This window comes from Phocoena phocoena, chromosome 17 (genome assembly GCF_963924675.1).
Source record: "Phocoena phocoena chromosome 17, mPhoPho1.1, whole genome shotgun sequence".
Lineage (NCBI taxonomy): Eukaryota > Metazoa > Chordata > Mammalia > Artiodactyla > Phocoenidae > Phocoena > Phocoena phocoena.
This window is the reverse complement of record NC_089235.1, coordinates 65,839,164-65,866,014: the sequence shown is the minus strand read 5'-3', so window position 1 is coordinate 65,866,014 and position 26,851 is coordinate 65,839,164. Positions and strand designations below refer to the sequence as shown.

The 26,851-nt window shown below is 39.0% G+C and overlaps 1 protein-coding gene across 1 annotated transcript in view; it reads left to right on the top strand.

The window, feature by feature from the left end:
- The first annotated feature begins 4,052 nt into the window (after window positions 1–4,052).
- The window catches only part of TMEM65 (transmembrane protein 65), a 44,343-nt gene continuing 21,544 nt past the window's right edge, over window positions 4,053–26,851 (top strand). The window contains exon 1 of the mRNA XM_065895562.1: window positions 4,053–4,681. Coding sequence (XP_065751634.1) covers window positions 4,396–4,681 — 286 coding nt within the window. The 5' untranslated portion in view covers window positions 4,053–4,395. The remainder of the gene's footprint in view (window positions 4,682–26,851) is intronic.

Genomic DNA, 26,851 nt, shown 5'->3' with positions numbered 1-26,851 from the left:
TCCAAGATGGCCTCACGCATGTGCCTGGTAGTTAGCTGCAGCTATTGGCTGTCGCCTCCTCCTTCATGTGGTCTTTCTAGCAGGATACTCCGGACCTTTTTATATGGCAGTCAAATTCCAAGATTGTACCATAAGTCATGGAACAGATAGGCTTTTTTTTTTTTTTCCCAAAACCACGACATGATTATATTTTAATACAAAACCAAAATACAAAACACCATAGTAAATTGATGGCAATAAAATATGGTATTTCATTTGCATTGCACGATAAATGGTTAACATCCTTTCATAAATGAGTTCTTAGAAATCAGTAACAGAGTCATTGATATACCAAGCGAAATGATAAAAAAAAAAGAAGAAATAATACAAGTGACTAGTAAGGATTAAGCATATATGTAGATAGGCTTATAGACCAAATTAAGATGCTTGAATCACATTGTCTATGTGGCAGCTTTAAAACATGTCCCCAGGGCTTCCCTGGTGGCGCAGTGGTTGAGAATTTGCCTGCTAATGCAGGGGACACGGGTTCGAGCCCTGGTCTGGGAGGATCCCACATGCCGCAGAGCAACTGGGCCTGTGAGCCACAACTACTGAGCCTGTGCGTCTGGAGCCTGTGCTCTGCAACAAGAGAGGCCACGATAGTGAGAGGCCTGCGCACCGCGATGAAGAGCGGCCCCCGCTTGCCACAACTAAAGAAAGCCCTCGCACAGAAACGAAGACGCAACACAGCAAAAATAAATAAATTAATAAACTCCTACCCCCAACATCTTAAAACGAAACAAAACACGTCCCCAAATTCTTTGACACTGTTTCCATTGAGAGGTGGAAGTCCATATCCCCTTCTCTTTTATATGGCCTGGTCTTAGTGGCTTGCTGGTAGCTAGCAGAATACAGTGGAAGTGATGCTCCATTACTTCTTAGGATAAGTCATTAAAGGCCATGAACCTGGTTCTTTTCAGACACTCGCTCTCAGGGAAGCCAGCTGCCATGTGAGAAGTCTGACATGTTGGAGGGGGTGTGTGAAGGCACTCTGGTTCACGGTCCCAGCTGAGCTTCCAGCCAACCAACAGCCAGCCTCAACTGTCAGCCACATGAGTGTGCCATCTTGGATGTCCAGCCTAGATGAACCTTTAAACGACTGCAGCTGCAGTGACATCTGATAAGAGACACCAACACAGAACTGCCCAAGCATGCCCTTCCTGAATTCCTATTTCTATTTCTACAAAATCATGAGCAAAATAAACTGGCTATTTAAGCCACTAAGTTTGTTTTAACATGTTCACTTAAAGAGCAGCAACAGTTTATCAACCAATTTAAAACAGAATGAGAAGCAAGGAGAAAGAAAAGGAGTAGATAAACAAGCTTAGGATAGGGTATAAGCAGGGTGGAAGGACCATAGCACTTAAAACCACAGATGGCATGGTTTTAAGGACCGGAGTGGAGGGTAAGCGAGGGGTTTTGGCAGACTGAACAGGTCTGGAATCGACATACATCTGACATACATCTGAGTGATACAGAAGCAAGTGTGTCTGGTCATAACTGTAGCTGGCCATTAGCTGCCTGAGCAGCTGGGGATTTATCTGCTTTTCTTGTGCAGAGACTACATGAGGCCACAGTGGGGCTATAATGGATATCACTAGTTGGTGGTCAATTTAGGAATGACATAGTTGTCAGTTGAGAGGCTGTATGATTCATGCCTTACTAATATTTAAAGTTTACTTGGTCTATCTCCTTCTATCTGAAGTAGCACTTTCTCATTTGTTCCATCCTTTTTGTCTATGTTCAACACATATCCATTTACTCTGCGTGTAACATGTCTCATAAGCAAATTGTGTCTATATTTTTGTTTCTCTTATTTTCTATAGCAGGACTGAATAGTCATAAAGCAAACACATTACAGCAAGCCCCAAGGAACAAGCACTTAGAGCATGGCTGTGATGTCCCACTTATTGGCTAAAGCAAGTCAGTCACGTGGCCGAGCCCACAGTCATGTGCGACAGGTCTACACAAGGGAGTGGATACTAAGGCATGATTATTGGGACCACTACTGAAACAATCTAACACTAACACATAGCTAGGAAGTGGTTGATCCAGTTATCAAATTTTCAGCAACCTGTTTCTGGAACCCAAACACAAAACTGGTGTCCTGGAGACTGCTGGGAATTCCTACTCAAGGGTTTTTTCAAACCCCTCTTCCCAGGTCCCAGCCCAAGCCCAATAAGTCAGAATCTCTTGGGGGTAAAAGGGATATGGGGGGGGTGGGTAGTGGTGGTAGAAATCCCAAGAATTTAAATAACTCTGTAGAAGATTCCAACACACACTGGGAGGTGTAGGGGGTTTCAAAGACAAGAAAATCTCTACCCTCAAAGAGCTTCCATTTTCCACAGAGAAAATTCTTGTCATTATTACACTAGAGGCACTGCCCTGAAATTTAAAAATTTAAAAAACTGCTTTCCATGTTTAAGTTAGAGCAGTGGTTCTCAAATTTTGTGTGAATCAGTATTAACTGGAGGGCTTGTTAAAACGCAGACAGGGGGCTTCCCTGGTGGCGCAGTGGTTGAGAGTCCGCCTGCCGATGCGGGGGACACGAGTTCGTGCCCCGGTCCGAGAGGATCCCACATGCCGCGGAGCGGCTGGGCCCGTGAGCCGTGGCCGCTGAGCCTGCGCGTCCAGAGCCTGTGCTCTGCAACGGGAGAGGCCACAACAGTGAGAAGCCCGCATACCGCAAAGGAAAAAGGAAAACAAAAAACAAAAAAAACGCAGACAGGGACCAACCCCCAGTTTCAGATTCAGGAGGTCTCTGGTGGAGCACACAAATTTTCATGTCTCACAAGCTCTGCTGTCCAGGGACCACACTTGGAGAACCACTGGGTTACAGCAGTAGGAGGATTTAGTGATACCGTTCCTCCCTTGACGCGCATTTATATATTGCACTTACATTCTTATAGCACATCTACTGTATACAAGGTCTCGGGCTGGGTGCAGCAGTGGGTATGATAAGGATAGGATTTAGATCTTGATTACACTTGAGCAGATTTATTCTCTAAGTGGATCTATTCTTTAAGAAGACAGGAAGCCTAAGTGCCTTTAGACAGGTTCAGATAAAGCAGAGATCTCCTCCCTTAGCAAGAGATAAATTAAAGCTTGGAATAGCAGACCCTATGAACTGGGGCCTTGAAAGAAGCCTAGGACACGTGGAAATGGTGGAGGATCGCAGAATTCTTTCCACCTTGGCACAGAGAAAAAAATCAACCAAACAAACAAACCTGGACAACCACCTGGAAAAGGTCTGTGACATTCTTGCCTCAGGCTCCAATGTCTCTAAGCTGCTTGCATCAGAACAGGGAAAGGTGTTCTCAGTGTCAAGGTCTCTGTCTCAGACTCTTCTTGGGAAGCGGGAGAACTGGCCTAGCTCTCCCTCTGGGGCTCCCAGAGCGGGTGTCTCAGAGACTCGGTTGTCTGGCCGAAGTCTGGGTGTGCGCGGACTTGGCGAAGGGCGCGGCCTGGGCGCTTCAATGTTCCAAAGCCTGAGCAGGGCGCTGTGGCCGGGCCCGTGACGGGCGAGAGGGCCTACACGCTGGAGCATCGTTCAGAACCAGCCTCAGATTCAGGCACGGCGCTAGGGGGGCCGCGTGGCAGCCGTACTACTCAGCCAACCGGAGGCCGGCGCAAGGGGCAAGGTCCCTCTCTTTCTCCACCTTCATGCTTTGGAGGGGGTGGGGACACACGTGCACGCTCCTTAGCCCGGAGAAAGCGCGGCCCGCAAGACTGCACAATGCGCCTGCGCGGCCCCGCCTCACCCACCCCGCCTCTTTTCTTCGTCCCGCCCTGTTACCCTTTTATATTGCCGCTAGGGGTAGCGGCGGCTGCTGTGGTCTAAGAGCGTGGCTGCTTTGAGGGCGCGGAAGCCGTACGGTGTGGGGACTAGGGCTGGCAAGAGGGTGGGGAAACCGGCGAGAGAGGAGGGCGGTGCCGGGGAAGGGCGGTGCCGGGGAAGGGCGGCGCGTGGCTGACTCATCCCTCTGGAAGATCAGACTGACAGACACAAACCCTTGCCGAACCCGCCCGCCCGCGCCGCTCCTCTTTGGTTGGGAGGCGCCCGCCCGCACTGCCCGCCCGCCTTCTCCGGGAGCGCTCTCCCGGCCCGGCCGCCTCAGAGAAAGTTTTTGTCGTCTGGAGGGACCGGAGGCGCCGCGAGCCTTTGGGAAGGGAAGGAGGACTGAAAAGGAGGCTCCAGCCGCGCGGGCCCGGCGAGTGCATGGTTCCCGGCGCCTCGGCTGCCTGTCAGGAGGACATCGGGGCGGGGTCGGGCTGAGCCCAGCTCCTTCTTCCCGCGGGTTCGCCAGAAATCGCCCTCCCGGACTGCCGCGGGGCGTCCCCGCTCCTCAGCCCGCCATGTCCCGGCTGCTGCCGCTGCTGAGGAGCCGGACCGCGCACAGCCTGAGGCCGGGGCCGGCCGCCGCGCCCCGCCCGCCGTCCTGGTGCTGCTGCGGGCGGGGGCCGCTGGCGCTCGCGGCCCCGGGCGGCCCCCGGGAGCTGGGCACCCACCCCAAGAAGGAGCCCATGGAGGCGCTGAACACAGCGCAGGGCGCGCGCGACTTCATCTACAGCCTGCACTCCAGCGAGAGGAGCTGCCTGCTCAAGGAGCTGCACCGCTTCGAGTCCATTGCCATCGCCCAAGGTAAGGGGGGCGCGAGGGGGCGAGCCGGGGACGGAGGGGCGGGTGCCCAGAGCCCTCCCCTACCCCGCCTGCGCCCCGGCCGCCCCTCGGCCTGGGCCCCTTGCCGCCGGCCCCCTCGCCCGCTTGGCCTAGCTCCTGGGACGTCCGGGGGGGCGGGGGAACTTTGCGCCTCCTGAGTGTCCCCGGGGCAGTAGGACAGGCGCGGATCGTGCCAGGCAGCCAGGGCCAACGCTTAGCTGGTTCCTCCCCAGCCTCACAGTTGGAGCTTCAGCCCCAATTACCAACCGACGTTGATTTGATTTTGTTTAGATTTGCTGTGCCCCCCGTCCCCCAGCCCTGCTGTCCCCCTGTAGTCCTTGCTGCTTACTTGTGAACGTGCAGCCATGCCGGTGGCCTGCGGTGCCTCCTTCCAAAGCGCTACAAAGCCGAGAGGCAGGGGGAAACTTCGCTAAATGGTTATCAAACGAAGATGTGTCAGGGTCCGAAAGAAGGGATGTTGCTTCGTTAAGGCAGAGGTGTTCTCAGCGGCTTGTTTGCGTACACCTCCAGTTGGATTCATTTAAGCAGTCGAAGGAAACACTTACCTGGGAAACTGAAAGCGTGGATCAGACCAGCAACAGCAGATGCATACTTGCAAGCCCATCACAGGCTTGGTGCTGCCCAAGTTAGACTCCCGTTTTTGTTGTGCCCCCAGAGGATGAAAGAATGCAGTAGTTAAAAGGTATTTTTCTGGAAATCTGTGGCTCTGCAATAAAAAGCGGACTTCTGCTCAAAAATAATTTGGAATGGTGAAAGCCAAGCCATTTTTAAGCTAACCTGTTAAAGGAGGATATTTTTCAAACCGGTGCAGCATGCTGGTATGTCAGAATGTGAGTCCAAGTGAAAAAGCTAAAAAGTCAGAAAATCAGAAGGACGAAAGGGGCCAATGATCAAATCATTCAGTCTTAAGATACTTTAGCCATTTAAATACCGTGATACAGACAGAATACATTGCTGCTGTTTTATGTTATACATTCTGGTGTGTTGGAAAGTGTTTTTTGTTTCTTTTTTGTTGTTTAAGTTTACTCCTCCCCTCCCTCAAGGTTGGTAGGTACATAAGCATTCCATAGGTTCCGTAAATTAAGAGCATATTTATTTGGAGCAAGGCATTTGATCTGCCACAGGCACTTGAAAGCGCTTCTTTGGTCTGTATTCAAAATGGAGGAGAGAATTGTCTACCTCATAAGCAGGACTTTTCTACACTACTTCTTTAGAAACTTTTTATTAGTTGTGCCTTTTAACTGCTTTTTTTACCTCCGTTCAGGGAATTGTGGACCAATTTATGGTATTGGATGATTCCAGACATTGTCTACCCACAGTGCTTCTATAGGAACAATGTAACATCACAATCAATTCGGTTACTAAATGTAATCACGATATTACATGAAGTCATAATCAGATACTAGCATATTTGTGAGCTATGTGTGCACTCAGTGTGTGGTTTTAAAATATTCACTTCTGAAAAAGTGACCCTTGGAAAATTATAAAGACATTCACACTAGAGCATTAGTTTTAGGAATCTTTCTCCATGGGTAAGACTGTTTGAATACACATTTGGCCTTTTCTAAGTAATTTCTTGGAAATTCTGCATTAACATTGTTACAAGATTGGAGGGCCTTATTAATATGATTTTATGACAGTGCATGAAAAACATGTCCTGTGATACAAATGGATAAATTTTGCTTCATACCTTATTATTTTAGCACATGCCAGTAGGAATGCTACATTTTCCAGTGAAAATGGAAAATGTATTTTTAAATTTAACATGGTTTTAAATATTCTGGAAAGGACCTATAAACTTCAGTCAATGGAGATCAGTTAGCGTCAATTAAACTTAATAATACATAAGTTATATGAGAGAGAAGTTGGTAATTTAAGTTGTCTTTGTTCAAGATAAAGGATATAGGAAACAATGGGGTATTCAAATGCTTATTTGATGTAAAAGCTAAAGAACTTCAGAGTTTAAGTCAACTAATTTTGCCAATGTTGATGACTAAATTATTGCTCTTTGACTCAAATGACACATTGATGATGATGGTTTAATTTTTAGTACAGTCTTAGTGTTCCTCGTTGTTTTCGATATCAATACATACAGTTTCTATGGAGATAACTGGGATCATCACTAGTAAATTACCCTATTCATTAACCATTTAAGGTAGAGAGGATTTATTATGTTGAGAATGCATACAGCTCATTCTATTGCTGACATCAATTTTTTCCCCAGACAAATGAAAAATTGCCATGTTTTTCTTTTATTGTTGCTTTTTGAGTGTTTTTAAATGCTCAACCCATGTATTAAATATGTGTGTACTAAGTGCACTTTCTAATGAAATAAATTATGTTAAAAGAGCTGTTTCTTACAATAGGAAACCTTATGTATTCTTGGAAAGAGTGCTTGCATGATCTAATGAAGTGCTTTGGATTTGGTGTGGAAATATTACAGGAAAAGAAAATCTGTGCTGTGAAATGGAAGTGGGGTCTACTGCTGAAATTTGTTATATTTGCCCTTATCTTTCTTATGTGTTTATCAGTAGGCATTTGATATAGTCTGTGACAAGATAAAGCTTTAGAACCAGTTTGTAATAGATAAGGCAGACTTTGTGGGATGTCTTCTTAATAGTTAAGTAAGATATTGTGATTTTTAAATTACAAACTGATTTCTTTCCTAGTTTTAAAAAAGTTGATGTTCTGTTCTCAATTTATCTGCTCAACCTGCTCTCTATTCTTCCAGAAAGAGTCCATATTCTTCTGAAAGTGCACTGTTGGTTCATTGTTTTTACAAGTAGGACTGGCAAGCTGATGTTATTACTGTTGCCTTTTAATTTTAGCTGAGCTTTTTAAACAAAATTTGTTTTCAAGTTTTGCAGTTACTATTTCTATTTATAATTATTAAAAAAAAATTTTAAATACCTATTTGGTTTTTGAAGGATGGGCAGTGCTCATTGCATTAGTTAGTTCTACATTGCTGTACAACAAATTACCCCAAAGCACAATGGCTTAAAACAGACATGTATTGTCTCATGGTTTCTGAGGATCAGGTGTCTTGGGGCAGCTTAGGGGGATGTTTCTGCCTCAGGGTCTCTCATGAAGTTGTAATCAAGCTTTCAGCTAGGGCTGCATTATTGAAGTCGTAACTGGGGCTAGAGGAACCAGTTCCAAGAAGGCTCACTCACATGGCTGTTGGCTAGAAGTCTCAATTCCTTGCTGTGTGGGTCTCTCCACAGGGCTGCCTGAGTGTTTCAAGACATGGCAGCTGTCTTCCTCCAGAATGAGTGATGAGAGAGACACCTAAGCTGGAAGCCACAGTCTTTTATAACCTGGTCTTAGAAGAGATAGTCTATCCTTTTTTGCCCTCATCATACACTGTGGGAGCATATGCAGGCAGGGTGTGAATACCAGGAGGTGGAAATCATTGGGGGCCTCATCTTGGAGGCTGCCTTCCACACTTATTTAGATGTTGTAATTAATGCTCATTGGAGAATTACACAGAAAGGTAAGAGCTGGCTTTTGGGGAGGCACAATGAAAGATATGATTTGAAAAAAGGACCTTCTTAGGGAATATTTTTGTTAAATGTGTACTTAAAGTATTTTTAAAAATGAGATTCTTTTTATATAGGCAAATAAGGGATGTTTTGGGGGAACAGAGCAGTTTTTCTATCAATGCTAGATCTTAATCAGCTTGCATTTTTTTGTTTCTCTGTGTAAGTGATAATTGTATATGTTTAAAAAAATTTTTTACAAAATTTTTTTACCATTTATCTACATCCATATAGATACACCACATAATTCTAAATTTAATCTTGTAGTTCCCCACCATTGTGATTATTTACTTAAGGTAGCATGAGGAGTTTTGTTTTGAGAACTTGCCATATAGCATACTTAGAATACATAGAAACAAATATGATTTTTTGTGGAGTTCCAGTCCACTAGGGATCTTGGACTCTTAACAAGAGTATCCCCATTTTTCTCAGCTCCTTGTATAGGATTATATAAGAAAGTGGCAGTGCTGTTAAGCTATTAACCTCTAGATGAACTGGAGATAATCTTGGCTTTTGCTCAAAGAGAATAAGAAAGAGGGCAAGAAAACATTTCATACTCCAAATTAAGATTTGTGAATAAAGATATTTAGGTGCCTTAGTTGAAACAGTAAAAGAGGAATAAAGGAATAACTAGACCTGAAAGAGGAGAAGAACAGGATGAGGATATGAAATATGGATTGAGTCAGGAAGAGTGAGTGATCTCTAATAAGCTGAGAGCTTCTATATCCTGGCCCTGGATAAGTAAATGAAGCTTTGTTACAATCAGTTATTTTACCAATATGGAAAGAATCTAGTTACAGCAGTATATTCCAGCAAGCTTAATTACAATTCTTTAGAATTAATGGGAACGTTGGAGTAGCCCTATAACTAGGGATTACTGCCTAGAAAACAGATAATATAAATAGGAGTTTTTTCTTCCATTACAAAATGGATATATTCTATTTAACAATCTTTAATCATCATTTAACATGTAACTTGAGGTCCAGAGTTATTTGTGACATAAAACAACGACCGTTCCATTATTTCTCATGATTTTGTGGATCAGAAATATAGGCAGGACTCAGCTGGGTGATTCGTCTCTTTCACATGGTATCTATGGGGGTCACTCGGTAAACGGCTGGCAGATGAGCTGGTCACAGAGTCCAAGATGGCTTCACTCACTTGTCTGGCACTTTGTTGGACATGGCTGGAAGACTGGGTTCAACGAGAACTATTGACCAGAGTAGATGCATGTGATCTCACCAGTATGACAGTCTTAAAATGGACAGGACTTCCAGAGAAAATGTTCCAAGAGAACTAAGTAGAAGCTGTAAGACTTTGTTATCAGTTTCCCATTGTTGCTGTAACAAATTGCCACAAATATAGTGGCTTAAAACAATACAAATTTATTCTCTTAGAGTTCTGGAAGTCTGAGGTCCAAAATTAGACTTAAGGGGCTAAAATAAAAGTGTTAGCAATGCCCTGTCCTTCTGGAGGTTCTAGGGGAGAATCTGGTCCTTGTTTCTTCCAGCTTTTGGTATTCCTTGGTTCTTGCTCACATTAATCTCTGCTTCGGTTGTCACATCATTGACCTTTTTGCCTCTCTTTTATAAGGACCCTCGTGATTACATTTAGGGCCCACCTGGATAGTTCAGGATTAATCTTTCTAAAAATCCTTAACTTAATCACATCTGCAAACTCTCCTTTGCCATATGAGGTGATGTATTCACAGGTAGGAGGATTAGGATGGGGACATATGGGGAGGGGTATTATTCAACCTACCACAGTTTATGACCTAGCCTTGCAAGTCCCAGAATGTCATTTCTGCTGCATGCTATTGGTCAAACAAGTTACTAAGACCAGTCTAGATTCAAGGGAAGGGAAATTAGGAGGAGATATTCTATGTAGGTAACCATAACTAATAATTGTAGTTTGTTCCTTTATATCAGTTCCTTTATATCCTTTATAACATTTAAAAATTAATCGTTTCTGTTGGAAATCTTGTATTACATCTTTCTTTATTAATGCATACCAGTAACATATTAGTTTTTGTTTGTTTGTCTTAAGACTTTTGACCATTCGTTCTTGTACTGAGTGCCAGTATAGTGATAGTGATTCATTTGATTGATAGCTATATAGAGAGACAGAGGGAGACAGAGATGTATAGGACTCTTTCCTCTATATCAGGATATCTTAGCCTTGGCGGTAGTGACGTTTGGGCTGTATGATTCTTGTTGTGGGGCTGTCCTCCACATAGGATATTTAGCAGCATCCCTGTCTTCTAGCCACTAGATGCCAGTAGCACCCTCCCACCCTCCTCATCCCAAGTTTTGTGTACCAAAAATGTCTCTAGACATTGCCAGATATTCCCTGGAGGAGACACTGGGTGGGAGGAAAGGGAGGAATTTAGCAAAACCAATCTGCTTGAGGGCCATCGCTTTATATGAAATGCTGTATCAGACTCTTCACCTCATTATCAAATAAATGAGCTTTGTGATAACTCTTTTCCTTGATTGTGATGTCCTTTCACTTCTAAGTTCTTAACTAAATTCTAAATATTCGACCCTTAGAATATAGGGCTTCCAGATAAGTCAAACACTGCCATAGTTGAATTCACCAGTAATTTGCTGGTGTTCCTCTCAATAGTCACTATTTTCTTACTTTTTATAGCAGTTGTGACAAGCAAATTTTTATAAAGATGTTTGTAGATAGGAAAATTGAAATAATATAAAGTCTGCAACTTTATAGGATCATCCAAAGGGTCAGGCAGAAATAAAGATAATGGATAATCTTGAATGTTGGGAATGATCTGATATTGAATCACTATCAGTGGCGACTGGTTTAGTTTTTCTAAAAATAGTGATGCATTTGTATAACTATACTCTTACGTGGTTTTCTTTGGCATGAGAGAATATAAAGCTAACTGGAACAAATAGGGACTAAATTCCTGAGTGCAGATTTTATTAGCATCTTGCTCGTCAGCTGAATTAATTAGTATGTAAGATTCTAGCCTTGTCTTTGACTCATAGGTTTATGCTTTAAGTGAATGAAAACAACGACATGAAAGCAAGTAGTTATTTGTTAAAATATAATAACGTAGTTACCTCAGACCATCTGGTAAATAAGAGACTCTTCTAGACAAAGGACCTTGCAGGTAACAAAACGTCATTCCTCTTTTTTTTTTTAATTTTATTTCATTTTTTTTATACAGCAGGTTCTTATTAGTTATCCATTTTATACATATCAGTGTATACATGTCAATCCCAATCTCCCAATTCATCCCACCCCCACCCCCACCCCCGCTTTCCCCCCTTGGTGTCCATACGTTTGTTCTCTATCTCTGTGTCTCTATCTCTGCCTTGCAAACCGGTTCCTCTGTACAAAACATCATTCCTCTTAACCTCTGAAACGTTTACTTTGACTGTGTTTGATGGCAACATATTTGAACATACTGCTTTTTTCTCTGCCTTAGTAAAAGTATAACGAGCACAGTTTTGCTTGTACCAGATGTCCGAGTCCTTGTATACTGTATTTTAATACGATAATTTTCTTTGGGGCTATTTGTAGAGATACTAGTCATCACACCAGATGCCCCCAGAACGCTGTGCTGTTTCCGTTGGCATGCTTTCAGACCGTGTCATAGTGCTGGCGAGGTGTGTCGGATTTGTTCTGCCCCTGCCCCACTCCATCCACAGTGCCCTCGGACCGCTCTGCTCTATCCTCATTCGTCCCTTGTGGTAAACTTTGCTGCTGTGGAAGGAGGTCTGCTTCTCGGGCGTCTCTTGTTGTTTCTAATGTCTGCTCTCTGTCACTCTTTCATGGTGGTTTTTTTTTTTCTTCTTATATTTCTTTCAGTATTTCTTTCTCTCTTCACCCTTATGCTATTCAGTAGGGTTTAATCTTGATAGACATTTCAGGGTCACAGACCACTACTCTCCTGTCTCTCCAGCTAGCCAGTCGCACCTATCACATTGCTATGGACCTCTGACTCTTCAGATCTCACACTGAAGATCTTGTATTTCTGCTAATGTTACGATTATGGCCGTTCAAAGGATTGTTGCTGTAAATACCTGAAAGGCACTTAGGTTCAGAGAAGTTTAGGTTAGAATGGTGTTCTTTACTTGGTTTACTTTAGATTTTCTGTCTTCCTCCTGAGTTTTAGGGTAGACTATTTAGGGCACTGGGTTATTAAAACATTTGTAATTTTAAAAATAGCATGATATTTTGTAATATAACTTCTGAATTTCTGTTGTATAATGGTTCTTATATTTTATAGAAGACATCCCACTGCTACCACTATTGCTGCTGCCAACACCATTTTCATTACCATTACTTAGCAGTTATTGAATGTTTGCTACAGACATACTGGGCTAATTAAGTGAGTTTTCATGTAATTTTTCTGTTTACTTCTCTTGGAGAGAGAAGGAATTATCTCTATTCTATGGATTAAGATGCTGAGGAGCTTGCCCAAGATCCTAAAACCTCTGTGGCAGAGTTTTTAGCTTAGCTTTGTTTGACTTTAAAATCCCTGTTCTTATTATTGCACCTTTCTGTAGATATTCATACCTGGAATTTTTTTTAACATGTGCTGGGAAAAAAGGTAACAACTCAAATGCTCAATAAAAGTCACATGTGCTGGTAGTATATCTTAGTCTATCTTTTATATGTTTGCATAATATACACATTCAATACAAAAGCAAATATAGCATTGTTACTTTTAAAATAAGAGAAATCAAAGTAAAATCAGTGTGCAAAAAAGTTTATAAATTGTGGGGGGATTTTGAAAAAGTCAGAAAACTAGTATTTGGGCCTTCCAGCTGTTATAAATCTTTAACTTTCTAACCATTATTCTAGTTTTCCTTTAGATTTTTAAATGAGTTAAAAAAAAATCTAACATGCTATTCATAGAAAACCTTTCTAAACTTAGAAAATTTATTTGTGTAACAAATATTTGTTACTCTCCCTACCATAGTAGACTCGGTACTGCATATTGGAGGTGTGTCAGAGAACTAATTCAGGGAAATACTCTCATGAAACCTACATTTTTGAGAGAGGAAAGATAAAGAGCAATAAAGTAAATAATAAAATAATTATAGATTGTGTGTGCTATTAGAAGAATAGATAGAAGGACATTTACTTTACTTAAAGTGATCTGGGAAGGCCTCTGTTTAGGTAATATTTAAGCTGAAAATAAAGGATTGAGAAGAAGCCATTCATTCACACAGATGGAGGAAGCGCATTCTCAGAAGGAAAAGCAAATACCAAGAGCCTGAGATAGGAAGGGACTTCACATAGTGTAGGAATTGAAAGAAGGCAAATATGAATGGAACTTAATGAACAAAGGGTAGAGTGGAATGGGATGAGATGTAGGTAGGCAGAAGCCAGATAGACCAGGACCTTTCTGGGTAAACCATATGAAGGCCATTCGAGCATTTAAGCATTAGTGAAATAATGGTATTTGAAGAGCCCTCTGGCTGCTATTGGAGAACAGATTGGAGGGTGCAGATGTGTAAGCTGGGAGACCACTTAGGAAGCTGTTACAGTAGTCTAGGCTAGCAATGATGGTGGCTGAGACTAGGTGGCCACAGAGATGAAGAGGAGGAGATGGAGTCAAGACATACTTGTGAGAGTGAACTGATGGGACTTGCTGATGGGTTAGAAAGGGTCAGATAATTAAGGGAAAGGAAATAGTAAGTGATGACTTAGGTTTCTGACTATACTGACTGAGTAAAAAGCGTTATTATTAACTGTGAGGGAGAAGACTGGGGAAAGAATAGATTTGGGGGTGTGGAACTTAAAGTGTTAATTTTGGACATGTCAAATTGTAGATACCTTTGTGAATATAAATGGAGATGTCAAATAAGTAAGTGTGTGTGTTTATGCATGTGTGTTTATTTATACACTTAAATCTGGAGCTCATAGAAGTTTAGGCTGAAGATGTAAGTGTGGGTGTCAACAGCTGTATATAGATGGAGAGGAAGATCCAGGACAGAACTCTGAAAAGCACCAGTGTTTATTGGAAGGGAAAATGAAGAAGGATCAGAACTAGAGGGAGACTGAGGAGTGTCTACAAAGTCAGGAAAAATAACAAGAATAGTGTATTCCAGAAGCTAAGTGAAGAAGACAGCATTTCAAGAAAGAGGGAATGATCTGATGCTTTAGATGGTTCAAATAAGAGGAAGACTTGCGGTTGGGAGGGTGGAGTAAAGAAGGTCTATTGGATATAACAACACAAAAGAGAGTGATGTCTTTGTCAAGAATTAAGTGAGGAGAAGCCAGATTTTAGTTGACTGAGGAGGCAGTATCAATAAGGAAGGATTCAACTCTTTAAAGGGAACTTTGGATATGGAGGGCAGGAGGTGTTGGGCCGTAGCTTGAGTACTACTAAGATTCCCTCTTTCCTCATCGGTCAGAAGTCTGAACTTATTTTAAATATACGTTACTAGTTCACTCATTTTTTACAGAGTTCTGTGTAGAATTCTAGTTTATCAGAGAAAAATGTAATATCACAGGTAAGCAAATTATACCTCTTTTTAGCAGTATTGTGTAGAAAATATACAGGCCATTTAGCAACTAATGTCTTTTCATTTTCTTTGGTAAGAAGCTTAGAGAAATCAAGAAGATGATTTGAAACTCCACTTTCAAATTAAAATACCTAAAGGCTAGGGAGAACATTTTTTTCTTGGGATGTGGTACTTTAAGTGCTAAAACTGAAAGAGTCCCAGGCAAACTGGATGGTTAGTCACCCTACCTGCCCACGGGTGACAGTATTTTTGCCGTTCTCACAGATTAAGGCTTTTGACTCATAGGAGAGGTTGAGAAAGGGATCCAGGTAGAGTTTCGTGTCCCTTCTGCACTACTGCTTTTTCCCTTCCTCTAGGTCTGTACCACAATGGATGCTTTCTTAGGGCTCCTTCTATTACCTTTTGTGTCTGGTGAGATTTCTGGTGAAAGAACCTGCAAGAAGGTGCAGACTCCCACAATTTATTCGTGCCCTAATGCCTTCACACTGTTGCACTGGCTGTCACTCTGCCTTCACCTGTTCCCTTACTATTCTAGCCGTATTCGTATGGTGTCCAGTTGCATCTGTCTCAAGTAAGCATGTGCTAACGTCTCCTCTGTCCTTGCAGGTGCCTGCTTCTCTTTTGATGTAGGGCCAGTTGTTTGCTTTGTGACTTGAGTTCTCTTATGGGTTTGAAATAAGTCATAAATTTGAATTTAGTTTGACTTCATTTCACTGTAAGGGTGGGAGCAATACTCTTTGTAGCTCTCTATATCCCACAGTGAAAACTAGAACCTGCTTCACAAAGTTTAATGTACATATAAAATGATCTGGGAATCTTACTGAAATACAGATGCTGTTTCAGTAGATTTGGGGTTGAGCTTGAGTTCTGCATTTCTAACAAGTTCCCAATGATTCAGTGCTACAGGTTCAGGGGGGCAATATTTTGAATAGCAAGGTTATAGCAAGTGTTTTTGTTTTTAAGGTGAGAAAGTTGAGGTCATGTAGATAAACTCAGGCATCCTTGCATTTTGAAAGGAAACAGGCAAACATGTGAGAGTGATAATGTAAGATGTGGCATATTTTGTGAGCTAGCAAATTTTGTTTGTGTGTTAGAAAGATCTTATGGTTTAAAAAAACATTATTATAGCATTTTTTTCTACTCAAAGGGACCTGTTAAGAACATTACAAAAAGTGTGAATTGTTAACACTGATTTTATAGTTATGCAACGATCACTTTTGAGTAATAAATGCTGTGTAATAGATTTATTCCTTTGTTCCAATTTCTTTTTCTTTCCCGTTATTACCTTGAATATACTGTTCATTGGTTAGTCTCATTTCTTCAGTGAACCATGTCCTATGTCATACTTTTCTTCTTCTGCTTTTCTTCATCCTATTCTTCCTATGTTTTCCCCACTCAATTTTGTATTACTTTTAAAATTTAGAAACAATCTCAAATTTCTGAAAAAGTTTCAAGTGTAGTATAGTAAGATTTTTTTCCTTCCCCTGAATCATTTGAGAATAAGTTGCTGACATGATGCTCTGTCATCCCTGGCACAGGGTAGGTTCTTTGGGAAGCAGTCTTTGAGACAAAATTTAGCATGCAGGAAGTTTACTGGGAGTGCTGTTTGGAAACCTCACCTTAGAAAGGGAAGAGAAGGAAGGAGTTTTGGGCAGAGGTAGAAGTAAAGTGATGCAGTCTCAACCGAAGCCTTAGCTGAACCTGAGGAGAGGTCTAGAGATAGAACGACCCTTCAGTGCTGTCCTGAGTTGGGTGACAGGTCCAGGCCTCTTCCTCTGTGAAATTACATGCGGAACTGCGCTGGGCAGGGGGCAGAGCCTTGGGTGAGGCAGCCTTCTTCAGCTGAAGCAGTGCCCTAAGAGGACTGTCACTGAGGGCTGTCTCTCGAAGGACTTCGGGCAGCCAAGGATCAACTGTGCATCACGATGCCCGCTACAACTGGAACACTTTGGCCTATACTTCCTACAAAGAAGAATATTGTCCCATGTAAGCCACAATATAACATGGAAAGATTACTACCATCTTATTCTCTGTCACTCAGGTTTCACCAGTTGTCCCAATAATGCTCCTTTACACCAAAAAGATCCAGTCCGAATCACATATTGCATTTAGAATTTCCTTTATTTGAAACAGTTTCTCAGTCTTTCCTTTGGCTTTCATTACCTTGATAGTTTTGAGGATTACAGACCAGTTATTTTGTAGCATATACTTCAATTTGGTTTTGTCTCTTTCCTCATGAATAGATTCCAGTTATGCATCTTAAGTAGGAATATCACAGAAGTAATTTTATGTTGTTTTCATCCTATCAGTTGCTCATGATTTTTCTTTGTTTCTGATGATGTTAACTATTTCTTGGTTAACCATTTCCTTTGAACATTTGATGAAGTAATATCTGTCTGACTTATCCACTAGAGAGTTACTATTTTCCTTTTTGTAATTAATATTTTGTGGGGAGGTACCTTGAGTCTATGAATTATCCCATTCCTCATCAACTATTCAAGTTGTGAATTCATATCAATATATATTCATGAATTCTTACTCTATTTAATAGGTTACAATTCATTACTTTCATTTTTGACCCTCATACAGTCCCATATTTCACCAGTGGTAACTCCTTCAAGTTGGCGTCTTGTCTTTTTGACACCTCCATTACTCTTTGAACGTTTCCTTTTTGGCACCATGCGATATTCTAGGCTAATCTTAGCACATTTCCTACCCTAGCCCTGGAATCAGCCATTTCTATAAGGAGCCCTGTTTTTTCTCGGTGTAGGATGGTATTTAGAAACCAAGACGTGCACATTAGGTGTGCTCATAGCTATTAGGGTGCTGCGGTTCTCAGGCCCTCACAGTGGACAGAGTTAGTGAATATATGAATGTATGTATTTATATACATGATAAATATTATTTATATTTCTCTATCTATCCATATCTATTATAACATAAGAGTTCATAACAATTTTTCCAATCCTGAGCCAACATCACAGGGTACATTCTTGTTTCTGTCTTTCTGTATTTCTAACTTTATTCTCTGATGGAAAAATACCTGACTCCCATTATCCTTAATATATTTATTCTTTTGATCATTCCTCCTACATGTCACCAATATCCCATCACCACTATTGAATTTATGCTCATTTCATTAAATAATTCATTTTTTTTGTTATTGCAGTCAGTCCCTGCTTTAAACAGTTCCCATAAGCATGAATTTTAGTAACCATGTTTTAGTTAAATAACACCAGTCCCCAACAACAAGGTTCAAATTTTATTTACCATGGTATATTAATTCCGAGTAATTGCATAAAGTATTAACTTTGCTGCTAGCTCTTCAGTCCACAAATCACTGTGTAAAAACAGGGGGTGCCTCATGATTGTGACCAATCATATCACTTTCACGGTCTGTTAGTGATTGGTTACTACTTATCTGTTATTCAGTTCACACACAGACAGCAAAATGTGTAGTTGTGTTGCCTCCTTGTCTCCCAATGATATACCTGTAAGACGTTTAAAAAAAAAAAAGATAATGTAAAGGGGATGGACCAAAAAAGATGAAAATGCAGCAAAGTGATAATACTGAAGTGAAATTTTAATCAAATGTAAATGAGGTTATAGAAGAAATATCTGACTGTGGGAATGTTCACACTGCTGTTGAACGGCTGCCATTTGAGAGACTCCAGATATGCAGCCAGAGGAGCTAAGAGACCGCAAACTTATGGACATGAATGAGGAAAGTGAGAAGGTTGTGATGAAAAGGATGATGTTCCAGAGAAGTGGCTCTGGTAAAAATTTCACATTAAAGGAACTCTCAGATATTTCATGATATAAAAATATGAAAGATAAAATGCAAGCTATTTCAGACTTAGAAAGGAGTGTGACAATTCACAAAGGCATAGAAAAGATGCTTGTTCCATATTGTAAGTTATATGATGAGAAAGAGAGTGCTAGCACGATTGAAGCGACTTTTGATCATTTAATTTTTTTTTACAAAGCATAAAACACTTTATTTCTCAGTGTTTCTAATATTTTAAATTACAGTATAATAAATAAACATCAATTTTACTATTTAAAAACTTTCCCTATATATTTATAACTGCCAGTAAGAGAATTTATAATATTTTAGAAAAAAAAATTTTTTTAAGGTCACAGAACAGTTGTGATTTTTTCCATCAGTTATTGTTTGCTTTGCAGCTTGCATTGTCATTTTTATGTCCCCACACTATCGTGCAAAATGAGGACTGCCCATATTCTAGCATGTTTCACTTCAAAATTTCATATACATTTGAAAACTTATACATATTTTATTTATATTATTGCTTGAATACATTGATTTAAAAATATTTTTAGCATGCAGGTATCCTAAACCCGAGATTGCCATTGTGAAGCGAGTGAAGGAGGTATCATCAGCAGAGACCCCTGATAGTTTTGGTATAGTACAGTCTTGCAGTATTGATGGTTTGTCAGATGTTTAATGCAACTGGAAAAGCATCTATTTGACAGAACTTCTTGCTTGTTTGAAGTAGAATGCTTTGGTTATAGTGATAGTCTTTTTTTGTTGTTTGTTTGCATCAGTGTTTTAGACTGTCTACAGAATATTTATTTTTATTATCTAACCCTAGACCTTGTGGATATGATCAACTAATAATTGCATGTTTAATTAACTGAAAGATTACATTTATGATCTTAACAAAAGACAAAATCACTTATATTTAATTATATTTAAATAACATATTTTCAAAGTTGTTGAAATAACGAGAGCAAGTGAGACATAAGAAGCAACAGAAATTATGAATATCTTTAGGATGAATGAGTAGGATAAAAGGACGGGGAAACCTTCAGAATATTGTAAAGAGAAACTGTGTTTAAGTAACTGAACTTTAGGAAAATATATTTTAATAGTATATAATATATACTTAAAATATATTTTAAGAGTATATAATATATACTCTTAATATTTTAAGAGTATATTCTTGAATAGTTTGGAAGTCTTATGTAAGTTCACTTTAATGCCATTCATGAACTTTTTTCAGATTCAGTCTCCATGCAGCTTGATATCTAACTTCTATTGCGCGTGATGGTGGTGGTAGAGGAGAAATTATGTTAACTGAGTGTGTGTGTGTGTGTGTGTGTGTGTGTGTGTGTGTGTGTTTGTGTGTGTATGGGGGGGAGGAGAGGGAGAAATAAAAATATTGCAATAAATACTTCTCTGTCCATATTTTATTTTTGATTACTATTTAATATATATGCGTTGCCTAAGAAGTATAACACAATGTTTGGAAAGGAATAAGAAATATTTTATGGGCCAATTGAAATTTTGTAAGGATAAAGGATAAATATAACTCAGTTTTCTTAGGCTATATATATAGTATCAAGAGCAGAAACTAAACTGTAAGAACCTCCAAGAAATGGAGAGGCATATAGTGTGTGTGTACACACATACACACGTGTATATGTTAACATATTAGGGCAGTGCAAAAATCCCCCAGTTTGCTCTACTTTGCCAGTTCTAATGTAATTCTGAAGTTAAAAAGTTTAATCTAAGTGTGTATGCAGAAGTTAAGCATTTAATGAAAATGTCTTTTGAAGAAAAAAGTTTTAATTTGGGGTTATTCTGTAGATTGTTTAGTTAGTCCTCATTTTTAGGACAATGTAGGGAAAAAGGAATGATACTTATTCTATAGATAATGGCAAATGATATCACTAGGAGGTAAGGTGCTGCTGAGCAGTAACTAATCGTAGGATTTAACCTGTCAGCGATCAGCCTTTGAGACTCAGTCTTCAGTTATAACCCTACTCACTGTAGAGTGCTTCTTCATGAATGTTTAGGTGGTATGCCTCTTATTTTTTTTTTAAATCCTACTAGCTATATAATAAACAATAACCATAGAATCAGAATCTTAGAGCTAGAAGGGATGCAGAGACCCTAAACTCCTCATTTTATGTAACATGAAACTGAGATCTAGAGGATTTATGATATAGTCAAGATTTGGTGACTAGTTATATATTATACATGTATAGCAGGGCAGGGATTAGTGTCAAGGCTTTTGGATTTTTAGTTCAGTGCTCTTCACTGTAATAAATTTCTTCAGGGTTCGCAGGGGAGATTAGCGCTATACTATAGGGTATCCTGTTGTTCTGAAACCAGTAGAAACCATGTAATTTTCCCATTCAGAAAATATTTTATTTGTTAACCATAATAAATCAGTTGATTTCCTCTTCTTTCAACTTTGATGGATATTTTTAAATGATGTATATGAAAGGGAATGATATTTTAGGGGAGAAAAAAGGAATTTTAAAAGGTATTAGTATTTTAGTTAATTGCGTTTTTACTGCAATTTCAAATACTAATGCATGACCAATGTTTTGACAGTGTTTTATATATTCATATACAATTGATTCTTGGTTCTTTTATGTTTTCCCATTGAGAATTTACTCATTGAAAGAGAAGTAGAGCAAGAGAATGAGAATCTGGGTTCTAGACCAAGTTGTGTGGCCTTGAGTAACTCACCTAACATCCCTGGACCAAAGTGGCTGAATCTTCAAAATGGAGAATTAAGTCAGTATACTACCAAGTGGGCAAACTACTGGCATTTGGGCTGGATAATTCTTCATTATGAAGGGCTCTCCTGTGCATTGTAGGATGTTTAGAATCCCTGACGCTAGTAGCATTTCTCAGTCATTATCACATCCACAAACAACCTTGCATTTCCAGGCATTTTCCAGGGTGAGGTAGCATATTGAGAACCCCTGGCAGATTGTTTCTAAGGATCCTTTCAGCTCTAACATTCTGTGAAAGAATTTTTATTTGGGGAATGATTGAAAGGGAAAAAAGCAATGCACTGACTGAAAAATCTCTGCTCCTTCCTAATATTAAGCAATTTTATTTTAAAATGAATGTTTTCTGGGGATTTATGTCACCATACCCACAGATATACCAACCACTTATGATGTTCCAAGATGAATAATTTTTTTATAACTCACTTTAAGCTTTCCATCTATAATATAATGTATCCATGTTATGTATACTTAGTTATATGATTTTTAAATTTAATGTTATATAGTACTGTTTCTCTCTATACCTAATAAGTAAAAGTAACAAGATCTGACTCTTTTTTTTTCTTATTTTGGCCACACCGCGCAGCTTGTGGGGTCTCGGTTCCCCATCCAGGGATTGAACCCAGGCCACGGTAGTGAAAGCGCCGAATCCTAACCACTAGACCATGAGGGAACGCCCCAGATCTGACTTTTTTTTAAAAAGTTGTATTGTTGTTTTAATATCTTAGCCTTTAAAAAAAAAAAAGGAAAATCATTATATATAGTAATTATTTGCCTTGTCTCTTTTCCTTTGGCATGAAGGAAGGGAAGGAATATAGTCTCTGTGTTAAGCAGTGTATATAATTACTCCAAATACACAGGTAAGATGTGTAAAAGCAACCACAAATCAATAGTATGTTTGATTATCCTAAAAAAAAAAACTCCATGAGATGACAGACATAAGAGAAATAAATTACTGTACATCTAGTATTTACTATTTCTTAAGCCAGAGTTAAATAATTAACAGGTTACTACATTAATGAGGTTAATAAAGGTGATGATTAATTGGGTACTATCACCTTCCTCATTACTACTGGCCAACTCCTGTCCTCAACTGTTATACCACTGGACTGCCTCAGACCAGGAATTGGTTAGCTGCCCTTACGTAAACTGGATCCCAGTCTAGGTTGCATTGAAGCCCCAGGCTGCATGTTACCTTCCCCTGAAGGTTAGTGAGGTGACAGTATTGCATGATCTAAGTAAAAATTTCTTTACTAAATAATGTACAAGTTGCAGTAAACTTTTAAATGCTAATTAAATTACAAAATCATACTCAAATACTTTTTTTTGGTCTTAGCTAAGGCATGTATTTAAAAAATAATTTAAAAGTCCTTTTATAATTAATAGTCATTTTAAAAGACAAGACCTGTTAATTGAAATTTACTAAATTAAAAAGTTTTCAATTTCTAAAGTGTTTCATTTTTCAATTGGAATGTCAGTGTTTATAAGTATATTGCTTAGTCATATTAATTTGTTTCTTTTAAAAAATATTGCCTTGTAGCTTTATAAACCCTTCTTGGTGCATGTTTGAGTTTTTTGGCATTTAATATGATTTACTTTGCTTAAATTATTTTTCATACAGCATGGTTTGCATTTTAAGTTTGTTTTCTTTAATGTGTTATATATTTATTGTAAATTTAACTTTACCCGTTCGAACTCTTGGTTCTGTTAAAAGTCTAAGCAGTTATCTATTTAGAAATATGGGTAATTGAAACCTGTAATCCCCCAAACTGTTGTTTAAATGCAGCAGTTCCATCTCTGTTCTTTTCATAAATCTCTTTTTAGGTCAAATTGTGATTTGTGTTGCCAAAGCTACTTCCTCTCCTTTCTCAGGGAAGATTCTGGGGTGGGGCTTACAACAAATACTAGGTGGTCAAATGATCGGAAACTGCATCACAGGACACTTCAAGGGTATTGAGTTATTTGTAATTAAAGGAATAGTGTGTGCATTAAACTGTTCCTTTTATGTCATCTCAGGGTGATGTTGGCTTCCATACTTTTCTTGCTGTCTATTATAAATGATTCTGAATTTTTCCCTTGATTTGTGATCTTATATTGATGTTTATGTCCATGATAATAGACTGAAATAAGTTACCACATTTAGAATTATCGTTGCTGTGAAAGCATATTGGAAACCAAGACCTTTCTTTTTGTTCTTTAGATTTTCTTTCATTTCAAGTTTGTATTTATACTTGTAAAGTATGGTTAAATTTAATGGAAGGTTTAACAATGAAAATGACAGATCATAGTTTTTAAAAAATTATTTATTTTAAAAATTGAAGTATAGTTGATTTACAATGTTGTGTTAGTTTGAGGTGTACAGCAAAGTGATTCATTTATACATATGTATACATCTATTCTTTTTCAGATTCTTTTCCCTTATAGGTTAAAATACTGAGTATAGTTCCCAAGAAATTATAATTTTTATTACATAATGTTATAGAACTCACTATGTCAAGGGGGGTAGTTTTGTTTTCCAGCACCACCTTTGTAAACGCGTTTTGTTTTATAGTGGAGGCTAAAATGAAGTGTAGGTGTTCCACTTACTTTCTTCTACTGAAGTATTTTGATTTTTTTTTTAAATTAAGGGTACTTTAATTAATTAATTAATTAGTTAATTTATGTCTGTGTTGGGTCTTTCGTTTCTGTGTGAGGGCTTTCTTTAGTTGTGGCAAGCGGGGGCCACTCTTCATCGCGGTGCGCGGGCCTCTCACTGTCGTGGCCTCTCTTGTTGTGGAGCACAGGCTCCAGACGCGCAGGCTCAGTAGTTGTGGCTCACGGGCCTAGTTGCTCCGCGGCATGTGGGATCTTCCCAGACCAGGGCTCGAACCCGTGTCCCCTGCATTAGCAGGCAGATTCTCAACCACTGTGCCACCAGGGAAGCCCTTGATTTTCAATTTAAGATATATTTCTTAGTACAGTAACTTATTTAGAAAAGAAATACACTAGGCTTAGTTTATCCTAAAAGGTATTTTAAAACCACTTGTCTATATTGGACTGAAGATTTTTTAAAAATTATTTTTAAGGGGAAATATAGTATTAAACTCCTTTGACCTGTCCTACCTATTTGTTGTATTGGAATCTTTTGCCACTTAAAATAACTTGGCAATTGATTGGGACCTGGAAATTTCTTTCAAGGATTTTATTTTAATGACATTTTACCTATATTCCGAAAACATGAGAATATTTTTAGTACAGTATAGCAATAAAAAAATAAAAATGTAGCAAGATGGGAGTAATTTAGCATACTTTTTCTGAGAGAAATTTTGCAAAATCCTTAAATGTATGCCCTTTTTTTTGGACTCAGTAATGCCACTTAAGAATCTACCATAAAGAACTTTCAGGGGAACATAAAAAGATTTAGGTACATGTTTGTATGAGTGTTATTTATAAATGTGAAAAAGAATAAATATCTAGTCATAGGGGATTAAACTACTGTGTATCATATGATGAAATAAAATACCACCAATACAATTATTGCCTTAAAAAATTTAAGGGGGAAATATTCACCACATAGTGCTTTGTGAAAATGGCAGAACACAATTTTCTGTATACCTCTCTATAGAAAAAAGATTGAAGGATAATACATCAAAATGTTTATTTCTGATAAATTATAGGTAGTTTGAAGGTTTTTTTTGGTTTGTTTTTCTGAGTCTCATTAACTTTCTACAATAAAGGTATATAACCTTCTTAGTTGAAAAGTGTAACTTATTCATTTAGATAAACCAAAGGAATTTAGTATTTTAAATGTTATTTTCTAATTTTTACTTAAAAATCACTCTTAAGTTAAAAAACTCAACATCATCATCCTTTTCATATACATAATATGAATAAATAAATATTTATGTGTGAATTATATACGTGTGTATGTAAATATGGCTTACTTAATGTAAGATGTTTGCAGTAAATTCCTATGGTTTTTTTTTTTTTATTAATGGAGGCTGTACAGTATTTTGGGGTTCTTTTGGTGTCTTCATTTTCTTAAATTTTATTTTTTATTGGGGTATAGTTGTTTTACAATGTTGTGTTAGTTTCTGCTATACAGCAAAGTGGAGTTCCCTGTGCTATACAGCAGGTTTTTGTAAGTTATCTATTTTATACATATTAGTGTATATATGTCAATCCCAATCTTTGTTATATCCAAATTGATATAACAATCAATTTTGACTGAAAAGCACAAAGGCACAAGGCATTTTATGGCCAGGTTACAGGTAGTTGTTCTATTCCCAGTGGTTCTATTCTAAAACTTGCATGTTGTATATTCCTGAAAAGCACAATTTAAAAGAATTTTCCTACTTTATTCTAAGCATTAATATAAAAGGTAAATTTTAGTATGTTTATAGCACTGATAAAAGTATTTGAATATATGTTACATTTTAGTTATGAAGGATTCTAAGACATTTTGGTAAAACCTAGTAGGAATTTTCCAGGATTAAAACAAATGTGAGGGGCTTCCCTGGTGGCACAGTGGTTAAGAATCTGCCTGCCAATGCAGGGGACACAGGTTCAAGCCCTGGTCCGGGAAGATCCCACATGCTGAGGAGCAGCTGAGCCCGTGCGCCACAACTACTGAGCCTGCGCTCTAGAGCCTGCGTGCCACAACTACTGAAGCCCACGCGCCACAACTACTGAAGCCCGCGCACCTAGAGCCCGTGCTCTGCAAAAAGAGAAGCCACCGCAATGAGAAGTCCACACACCGCAACGGAGAGTATCCCCCGCTTGCGGCAACTAGAGAAGGCCCACGCACAGCAAAGAAGACCCAGTGCAGCCAAAAAATAAATAAATAAAAATTTTTAAAAATAATAAATAAAACAAATGTGAGGTTTAAAATGGTGATATTTATTCTTCTATGATTAGAGGTCATTGAAATAGTGTAGTATAGGCTTGATTGTAGGAATTCTGTCGCAAATGTATGTCTTGGAAAAAACTGCTTCTTAATCTTACCAATCAAAAAATTATTATTGTTTATTTTTCACCACAGGAAAAAAAAATCTGATTGGAATTCAGCTTAAATTAGAGCCTACAGTTAGCTAATTTCCTTTCTCACCAGATGCCATTTTAGGTTTAAAAAAAAAAAAAAGACAATGATAAACAATGGTCAGGAATTTATTTTAAAATAAGCTTTTAGAACATGGCCTGGGGATTTGGAAACCTTTAGATCTGTGTCCTACATCAAAGCCTGGGAACCCCTGGCATAGCTGGAGATAATAACTGTTCATCTGGTTTTCCCATAGTGCTTAGCAGTGTGTATATATTAGGAGGTATCTGTGTGCACAGTGGAGTCTGATCCAAAGGTGTCAAGTTTAGACTACCTGATGACTAATCAACAAAGAAGTACAGTAGCGGGACTGAAAAAAACCATGTCCCACCAACTCATTTGCCCAGATCTAGGAAGTCTCTCTTGTGTGGCCTTCTCTGAGGCTCCCTTCAAAAACTCTCTCTCTCCCTCCATTTTTAAAAAAATCTCTACATTTGTTCCTCATCTGTTTTTCTTACCTTGT